General features: G+C 40.2%; 1 protein-coding gene across 1 annotated transcript in view; it reads left to right on the plus strand.

The window, feature by feature from the left end:
• The window catches only part of TMEM241 (transmembrane protein 241), a 118,391-nt gene that overhangs the window by 31,463 nt on the left and 76,545 nt on the right, over window positions 1-10,383 (plus strand). The window contains exons 5-6 of the mRNA XM_011360489.2: window positions 5,960-6,037; window positions 9,593-9,618. Of these exons, the coding sequence (XP_011358791.1) occupies window positions 5,960-6,037; window positions 9,593-9,618 (104 nt within the window). The remainder of the gene's footprint in view (window positions 1-5,959; window positions 6,038-9,592; window positions 9,619-10,383) is intronic.

A 10,383-nucleotide genomic window follows, 5' to 3' on the forward strand; every position in this document is an offset into this window, starting at 1 on the left:
AAGAAGAAGGAAATGCTGACACATGTGACAAACATGGATGAACTTTGAGGACATTATGTTAAGTGAAATAAGCCAGTCACAATATGATTCCATTTCTATGAGGCACCTAGAGCAGTCAAACTCATAGAGAAAGTGGAATGGTACTTGCCAGGGCCTGGGAAGGGAGGATGGGGAGTTAGTATTTAATGGGTATTGAGTTTCAGTTTTGCAAGATGAAAAATTTCTGGAGATGGATGGCGGTGATGGTTGCACAACAAATTGTAAATGTACTTAATGCCACTGAACTGTATACTTAAAAATGGCTAAAATGGTAAATTTTATATGTATATTTTACCACAATTTAAAAAATATATTTATTTAAAAAAACTTGGGTTCCAGTAGAGGTTTTCTTGAGGATTTTATGAAAAGGAGGGGATGATGATGTTTTTCTGTTGCACTCAGAACTCCTTTGAGAGCTATAGGATATGCATATTTAGTTTAACCAAATTTATTTTTATGCACTTGGGTAAAAAATGTGAGAGAAACAGCCATTCACCAAGAGCAGGCCAGTCTGTCCCATGTTCCAGTCTGTGCAGTTATGTTCCCATGTGAGTAAGCTGGAGAAATGATAGGCCTTTTCTTATTCCCATGCATCTTGCCATGCTGGAGGAGCTTCTGGTATTTTAAGATGTCTATTTTTAATACAGTAAGACCCCTAAACATGGGTCAGCTACTTTATGTGGTGCACAAATGAAGGGCTGAAATGGCCTCCAAGCTTGTAGTGGAGATATCCTGGGAAAGAGGGGAGTCTGATCCTCTGCTCTCAAGGAGTTTGCCATCTAATGATAAAATAATAAGATTAGTGTGGATAAACACTTAAATTTACTTCATGCAAATCAGTTTATTAATGTGTTCATTGATACATACACATATACATGTACAAATACCTCATCTTCCTCCATAAAGGATGTGTGGTAGCTTAGAAAATAATTATGATTAAAATAAGATAAACAGTTTTTATGAATAGAATTTTAAAAGAAGTCTAGATGAAGGGCCACAGATGAAGAACTAGATGAGGCCACAGAGAGAAAGCACATGGAAATTTATGCCATAATATCTTACAAAATAAATATAAGTGGGACTTGAATTCAGCTCTTAGCTTTCTGTAGTCAAATAAAAGAGTTACAAGACTCAACACTTTTAAGAGCGGGACCATTGCTGAAGAAAAGCAGAGTTATTCCTTGCTCTCAGGTCCTGAGTCTTCATAAAGGGTAGACAGGGCAACTTTGTGAGGCAGAGTCCTCAGTGACGTCTTTATAATGAACACAACGATAGCCTAGTTCCTAGGATTCTTAATGCATTTTTTGAGGCATGGCAACAGCGCAATTTAGTAGGAGCAGTTCTCAGGGGCTGAAACCAGTGCTCTCTAGTATTCTGGCTCCCTTCACAGGTGGACAGACTGCCGTTAGGCAATCCTTTAAGAATATTATTAATGGCATGCACAATTTGGACAAAAATTGGGCAGCCAACAGTTCAAAGTTACATTCTTTGGCAAGGGCCTAGAGTGCAGTTATTCTATACTATAGATTGAGGCCATGCACACACATTTAAAAATCACCCAAGAAGAAGGTAGGATTGGCATTTTATACAAATTAAGAAGCTGACCCAGGATTTGTGCTTGAATAAGGGTCATCCACACCTCTTCAGAATGACCCCAGGCCGTGCGTTTAGGCAGGGCCATAGTTTTCCATAGCAAACTGTTCTAAGTCAGTTCTGACACCTGAACAAATAATAATCAGGTCTTCAAAATTCCAGTCTGGGAAGCATGGGAATAATGAAAAATTTTAAGTAATAGCTACCAATTTCTCTTCACATCCAGAGAAAAATTTCCAATGGTGCAAGAAAGAAATGTTGAATTTTAAGCTAATGGACTCTAGAATAAATTAGTTGCAAATTGTGCCCCTAAGTCCCTAATGAACTGCCTTGTAGTGTAGTCGAATTTGGTCAATTACATTTGGGGTTTATAGTAGTGAATCTTCAGCCACTGTTCCTGATGAAAAATGGTGGGACCTTTTGTTGTCGAGGCTGTTTTAGAAGCTTGACAATGTGGAAGCCATGCTTATTTTTCTCCACTCTTTTGCAGCAAGCAAGTATCTAGTTCATCCAATTGTTAAGAGGCAGGTTAAAAAAAGAGCTAGAATGTATCTCTCTGTTTTCTCATTTAGATAATGAGGATGCTAATTGTATTTACCATAGAGTTATTATGAAGATTAAATATATAAAAGCAGTTAGAACAGTGTCTGGCACATCATAAGTATTCAATATATCTTAGCTATTATTATTATTGTTATCATTTCTCAGAGTTTTTGTCTGGTTTGACAAAAAGAATCCTGCTGACTCTCACTCCATAAAGATAATAAAGGGCTGATTTGCTAAAAGGATCCGTCACTAGTGGGTCTTCTGAACTCTTAGTGTAGACCAGACCGGGACTTGTGTGCAGAGGTAGAGGCCAAGGAAAAACCAGGAATTAAATTTTCATACTGCTTTAATATTGTTTTTGATAGATCTCTGCAGAGGCTGATATGGTCAATTGTTGAATTATTATTTCCAAAGCCTGCTAGCTTCTCAGTAGAAAATGGCTTGAGAAATTCAGATTTAAATTTTTTAAAGTAGAAGTGGGAGATATCTCTTTTTAAAATAGAATTTACTCTGTGTTTAGATCATACCAGTTTTATTTATTTATCTATCTATCTATCTATCTATCTATCTATCTATCTATCTATCTATCTATTTATTTATTTTCTCAAGAACAAAAACTTTTAATATAGTGTATAACAATTGTAATGTGCTATAAATGGATTTGATTTCTCTTGGTGACAGTCACAGGTACTGCTAATACTACTGTGGTTTGTTTCTGGCATTCATAATTAAGAATTTGTTAAATTCCTGTTAGAAGTGGTACAAAGATGTAATTAGTTTTTCTCACCCACATTCACAGTTTTTTTGACCTAGAGAATTACCTGGGTTCTTCAAGGTCATACCAGTTTTATTACTGGAGGAAGCAGACTGGCAGGATTTGGAACACACCAATTATATTGAACTTTAGATAGCCGTAGGTCCAGGAAGTTTACTGTGGCTTGACATAATTTGGGTATTATAACATTGAGGCTAGGAGTCTGGGCTTGCAGTTAGAGAAGCCTGGGTTGGCATCATGGCCCTGTCTCTGAACTAGCTGTGAGCATTCCAGCTAGTTGCTCGATCTTCTACGCTTCAGTTTCCTTGTCTATAAATCAAGGGAATAACATCCACTAATACTGTTGTGGGGAGGAGGTTTAAATAAAAGAATGCAATTAAAATAATTAGCCCCCTGCTTAATACGTTATTTTAAAGTTGATTTTATATGTGTAGATAGATCCTTTTCCAGAATCTATATCTAATCAGAGTAGGGCCTAGGGAGATTGAGAAATCTATTTATAGTTTATAAAATTGAGAAAATTAAGAGAAAATTAAACCTCTATGAGGACTAGAGTTAGGGTCTAGAGTTCCATAATCTCAGTCTTAATTCTGATCTCATTAACTGATTTCATAGTCAAGAGGGGAAAAGCATTTTAAATAAGATCTTAATTTTTAATAAATAAGATCCAGGTTGCTCTTTTTATTCGCTTTTAATGTATCACATAATTAACCTGTCTGAGATTTTCTTTGCTGTTTTCTCAAGCCAAGATCTAGAAGCTCAGGGCCCAAGTTTGCCAAACATGGGCCTAATGGATAAAGCCAGTTAAAAAAACTTCTTTAATAAACTTCAAACATATAAAAAGAAGTGCAAAAGAAATTTAAAAATAGAAAATAAAGTATGATTTTAAAAGGAAAAAGCAGCTTGAGTTTAACTTTTAATTAAAGATAAAATAAGAGTAGAAAATGTTAAAAAGGCAAGAAAAATGTAAGGGAAGAATTAAAAAAAGAAATAAAACAGTGCAAGTTAGAACAAAATGCTAAAACAGGGCAGCGCTATAAAGTTACAGAAGTTTTAAAAACAAGGTAAAAATACATCCTCTAAAAAGATAAAGACTAAATCCATCTGGAAGTGGGCGAGCAGCATGATCTTTAAGCAGGGCCTCTAAGCTGGAACAGTTTCCCAGCTCAGGGTCCTTTGTGGAGACCGCTGAGGATGGGCTTGGTACCAGCTAAATGCTGACAACAGTTTGAGCAGTATCCCTGAGCCACTCATCTAGGTTCTTGACCTACGTTCTTTCCGTCATTCACTCGATTGCCCCAGGTCATACGTATTTTTAATTCATACTGCAGAGGAGCAAACCAAAGTTTGGATAAGTGCCCTGTTTCACTAGCAGCTGGTGGAGCTGGGGCCCGAAGCCCGGTCTGATGCCAAAACCCATGCATGTTCTCTACCTTTTTCTGCCTTCCAGGAAATATTATTATTCTCATCAACAACAAAGAAATCATAAAATGCTATGCCCATTAATCTCTCCCCCTCATCATGTCAAGATTATCAAATAAGGAAGGAGAGACTGCCTGCCATTCTTGGCAAACAGCCCAGCAATAGTCAGTGTGCAGTGGGTCTTCTGTGTATCTTAATAATTCACTGCAGTGTTACATTTTTTATATCTTCTCCCCCGCTTTTTTGGGTGCAAAGCCGCTTCCGGTCATTTAAATATTTAGTCTTCTAAGTATTTCCTGAATGTGGACACTGTTCTCCATCTTCACTGCTGCTACCAAGTTCAGGCCACCATCTTGTCATTCCTTGTCTTAGTTTCCTGTGGTTGAAACAAATTACTCCACACCTGGGTGACTTAAAACAACAGAAATTTATTCTCTCAAAGTTCTGGAGGCCAGAAGTTCAAAATCAATATCATTGGGCTGAAATCAAGGTGTATCAGCAGGGCCGTACTCCCGCCAGAGTCTCTAGGGGAGAATATATTCCTTGCTTTTTCCAACTTTTGGTGGCTGCTGGCATTCCTTGATTTGTGACCACATCATTCCAATCTTTGCCTCAGTGGTCACATCGCCTCCTCCTCTCCGTGTGTCAAAGCTCTGCCTTTCTCTTATAAATACATATGTTTGCAGTTAGGGCCCACCCGAATAATCCAGGGTAAATTCCTTATCTCAAGATTATCAACTTAATCACATTTGCGAAGACCCATTTTTGCTACATAAGGTGACAGTCACAGGTTCAGGGATTCAAATGTGGCTATTTTCGGGGGCAATGTTTTGGTCTACCACATCCCTAACTTTTGCAACCGTCTTTGCCTCCTGTCCTCTATCCAACAGCCCAAGTTCCTTTAAACATGCAGATCAATATCGCTGTCTGCTTTAAAATTCTTCAGGGTCTCCAATGGCCCTCAGCAAATCCTGATTCCTTGATATGGCCTGTGATGGCTTCTCCACCAACTTCTCCCTAACTTCTTCCTTCCAGGTTATATTCTACTCTGCTCACCTCCCCCCAGTTCCCAGAGGAGCCTGATTCACTCTCCCCTCTGGATTGTCATGTGTTCTGCCTGCAACACTCTCCATCTCCCATTTTTGTTTGGCTCACTCTAGCTCGTCATTCAGTTCTCATTTAGACTTTGGACTTCACTTCCTCCGAGAAGTCGCTCTCCCCGCACTTGGTTGGGTGTGCCTTTCTGTATGCTCTGTCAGGGCTCTTACCTTGATAGGGACAGTCTCCCTGTCACATGTTCACCTTGTTCATGGGATGTGTTCTCTGCACCTGGCGTGGTACCTGACATGCAATAGGCGCTTAATAAATGTATGTTGATGAGAATACCTGTAGGAGGGGAGCCTCTGCATCCACCAAGCATAATACTACAACTGAAAGCACTAATCCGTGCAGAAGGGTTGTTGCTGAGGAGGATTGTGTATGCGAATGCCAAAAGCTCCCACGGATCTTTATTTTTAAGCAGAAGAATTATGTAATTATGAGATCAAAGAAAATATTTTCATGCTTATTATTGTTTTCTTTCAGGCCATTCCTGTGTTTCTCACTTTGCATAATGTAGCTGAAGTTATCATCTGTGGGCACCAGAAGTGTTTTCAGAAAGAGGTAAGTGATAATGCAAAATGCTAGTTTCACTTCCTTTGCTTTAAATTTCAAAGACGCACCTTTTTTTTATGGCCCAAATTAGTGTCTACCTTTTCCTGCCATCTGTTTCCAGTCAAGACTGCTTGAGAGTGGTCACTAATTTCAAGGACCACGGTTCTGACATCCCTTGAGTTTACCAAACATATGTGGAATGCTTGTTGACCTGAATAGAACTCCACTCCAGGCCAGACCTGAGTCAGGGCCTCAGGGTACAAGGAAGAATCAACTGTGGGCCCCATGGGAGAAGCGTTTCCACCCACAGCTCATCCCAGCACTGCGTGGACATACATGGCGGAGCTTCACATAATGGGGACATTCCCTACTCCTCCCAGCCACAGCTCAGCATCGCACCAGCTGGAACAAGTTTCTCCACCTCTGTGCCTTCATCTGTGAAAATGGATGGGTAACTTTACCCCAGTCATAGAGTTGTGGGGAGGACGTAATGCAATACATGTGTTAAGTGCTTCCAACAGCTTCTGGCACAGAGTAGGTGCTCTGTGTACACATTAGCTCTATTTATTAAGGTTATTATTGGTGGTTTTAATTTGGGCCTTCTTTTGAGAGTTCCTTTTTTCTAACATCTGCCCATTTGAAATGGTTTCATATCAAAATTTTGGAATTTTTAAACTAGAGAGAGGCTGGTCGGCGATTCAGGCAGCACACTCTTTATAGGTATGCAGGAGAGAGAAGTGCCCTTCCCATGACCAAAGCCACTGTGCACATGTGTGCACCCTCTGTCATCCCTGCCTGCTACTTGGAGGCAGCTCTATGGGTTACCCTCCTCTTTCATGGATAGTTAACGTCTCTCTCTCTGCTGACTTATTTCCTTTGGCCCATAAATATGCTCAGTGTTCTCAGTTCACCATGGGTGGAGCGGGCCCTGGGAGACCCATTCGCATCAACCTAGCTCTGGAAGGCTCTGTTTATAAAACCAACATTTGACAGGAAAACCAGCACACAGCTTTGCCTGAGCACCCCCTCCACCTCCACCTCATCTTGTCCATGCCTTTCCCCACCACAGTGCCTGAGAGAGGTTGGCCTCCATGCTGTCCACATCCTTGTGTCCCTCTAACCTTCAATCAGCTTCTGCTTCTGCCTGCACCACTACCCTGAAATTGCTCTGGCCGAAGTCACTGATGGCTTCATTTATGCAACTCAGTTGGCCTTTTACACCATTCATCACCCCACTCCCTTTTCTTGATTCTCTCAGCCCCCTCGACCTTCATTTCCCCCTCCCTGCTGGTCTCTCCCCGAGTCTCTGGCTCTTCCTTCAGCAACCTGTCTTTCTCTTCTTTTTCCTTTGTTTGCCCTTCAGGGACTCCTAGGGCTCCATCTTGGGAGCCTGTTGTTCCCATACCACACATTTTCTGGACAACCTCATCCAAACCCATGGCACCAGCCACCTTTTGTTCACTGGACTCTTGTGTTCCCATCTCCAGCCCAGACTTCTCTCTTGAACTCATATCTCCATAGTCAGCCGGTCTTGGTTATCTGCCCGGCTGTTTCCTGGGCACCTGAAATGCAAAGGGATCAAAATCAAACTGATGTGTTTCTCCAAACCTGCTTCTCATATGGTATTCCCAATCCTGATCATCATCTCCCAAGTCAGAAACAGCAAATGAAGCCTGATGGCCTGAAAAGACCAGTGCGGTGTCACTGCAGCACTGACAGGTGGGCTTTGGCAGAATAGCGTCGTAAAGGGTCAAGCACTGGAGCTAGGTCACCTTGTCCCAAGCCCTGTGACCTTAGGCAGCTGACCTAATTTCTCAGGGCCTTAGTGTCCTTATCTGTAGCATATAACCTAAGACTGTTAATTAACTCATAATGCAGTGAGCAAGTCAATACATGTAGAGTGCTTAGAACAGCACTGGCACAAAGTAGCCCTCAGAGAGTAAGTTAGCTAACCCAGAGTAATGGTAAATACTTATTGTTATTGGCAATGTGACTTTTGAGGAATATATGGACCCATTCAGAACCCTGAGACATCATCAGGACTTATTACTGGGTGGTTTGGGACTGAGGGGCCTGAAAAGGTGAATGCCCTGACATTAATTCCTCAGGTGTTTTTGGAGCCCTGGGGGAATGGAGCTCGGTAATGAATTTATTGCTCGTTTTTACTCTGCATACCTTAAGTTCTGGGCTGCTTTAGTCAGAGGAGTTTACAATAAAAAAAGGATTCTCTCCTCCATGGAACAGGCAAACTCTTCCAGACACTAGGTTGGTTTACTGCCCCGTAACAGAAGCCCCAAACAGTTGCTGGGTGGACATGGTGCTCATGGGGAGTTGAGGCATCCCTTTCATCTCTATTCTCTCTGTTCCCACTCTTCCACCAAACTGTTGAGATGTTGGTTATATTTAGCTCAGAATTTTTTTTTTTTTTCTCATAATGGGGAAATTATCCAGGTGTTTAGAGCCAGGTCACCTTTGAGTATGTCATCCTTCCTGAAGGGATAGGTGTCCCCACCAGGGGGCAGTGGAGTCAAGGTTGGCATTGCCTCTGGACTACTGAGGCAGGGTCCACCAAAGATAAGCTATAGAAGAAGGATCCGAAGATGCTTGGCCACTGCTTTGTACACAGACAGAACCTGTTTATTAAAACAATGCACACTGGATTATTTAGTAATGTGTGAAAACTTAAGATAGCCTTCATAGCAAACCGCATGTTTCTCTTGTCACCGCTTCCTTTTTAAATAATATGATCATACTTCATATTATCTGAACTGGACTAAAAAAATAATAGTTTGATCTCAACTAACAAAAAATAACTCTTCTGAAATGTTCAGAGTTAATCTGTTATCTTACCTGAGCGTTTCTCCTATCAAATGTAGAATAATTTATTCTTGTTCTTGCTAGAAATGTCTTTCTGAGTACAAAGGACTAATTCCCTTAAACTGACTAATAAAAAGGAGGAGATCCAGGTAGAGTCTGCATTAAAATTTCTTCATTTTAAGGAGCTTTAAATGCCAAGTTCATATTTCCCCAGTCTTCCTTTTTAACTTCTCTGTAGGGGTGGAGTCGAGTGTCCCTTCTCCTTTTTTCTGTTTCTTAATTTACACAACATACCAGAGAATTTATAGCACCGCTGAGAGTCAGAGCTGGATTAATGAAAAGAAAATTTAAAGAGACAGATTGGAGTAGAAGTTGAACATGAGCTTAATTTTTTTTCTTGCATAAGTTACATTGATTTTTCTCTCTCTCCCTTGCAGGAAGGCTTGATCCTGGCATCATTTAATTTATTTGTTTGTTTGTTTATTTCACGAGTAAACAGTTCTAATGGTGAAAGTGGTAAAACTGCACATCTTGGGTGCTTTGCCGAGGTGACTCAACTCTGAACCTTTGAGTCATTCTTCTTTTGGTCCAAGCAGAAAAAGCCTCAACAAACACTAATGTGCAACAGGCTGTTAAGCTCCCAAGAATAAACTTACTCACATTTTTTTTGCCTATTGATCTAAATATTTTCTTTTAAGAAAAAATAAGTTTTAAAGACTAACTATAAGTCTCTTTATTTTTGTACAGAAAACTTCTCCTGCAAAGATCTGTAGGTAAGTTAAAAAAAAAAACCCACAAAGCTCTAAAATACCAGACTTAACCTGATTTTTAACATTGATGATAAACTGTTTGTTGAAGATTTGTACTTGAGAGTTGACAGAGGAATTTATTATAAACACTCATATATCCCAATTTCATGTCTTATTCTAAAATTTACTCTCTCTCTTTTTCTGAATATTTTATTCCTAAGGCAAAAACAACTCATGCTAGATTTCAGTTGATGTCCAAAACTTTTTTACTAAGAGTTGTGCAATACTGATAGAAAATGAAAATGGAAAACATGGAAAGACTTAAAATTTTTTAAATAATGTTTGCAGTTTATGGGGGTTTTTAATAATTGCCATGGTGAAAAAAGCACTGGCCTGTGAGTCCAGGGATCTGAGTTGTGTTCCTGGGCCACAGCGAAGTGACTGTGGACAGGAGTCATCACCCTCTGTGCCTCAGTTTCCTCAGCTGGACTCTCAGGCAGGTCCCTGTGCCCAGGTGTGTTGATTCCAACCTGGGCACCTTGTTCTCTGATGGCTTCCTGCTTCCTCTGCAGGAGCTACAAAACTCAATCCCGTAGATAGAAAACCAACAGAGATGCTTTGATACATGGATTTAGGACTTTTTGTTTCAAATATTTCTGGGCTGTCATCCAATCTCATTTTTTTGCCTTTATTACAGGCTGCTACTTGAAAAAAAAAGAACTATCAGGACTCAACCTCTTGTTTAAAAGATTAGCAGGTGTTAAAGAGAGGCATTAAATACAATCGGGT

This window comes from Pteropus vampyrus, unplaced genomic scaffold (assembly GCF_000151845.1).
Source record: "Pteropus vampyrus isolate Shadow unplaced genomic scaffold, Pvam_2.0 Scaffold55, whole genome shotgun sequence".
In the NCBI taxonomy this organism is placed as follows: Eukaryota; Metazoa; Chordata; class Mammalia; order Chiroptera; family Pteropodidae; genus Pteropus; species Pteropus vampyrus.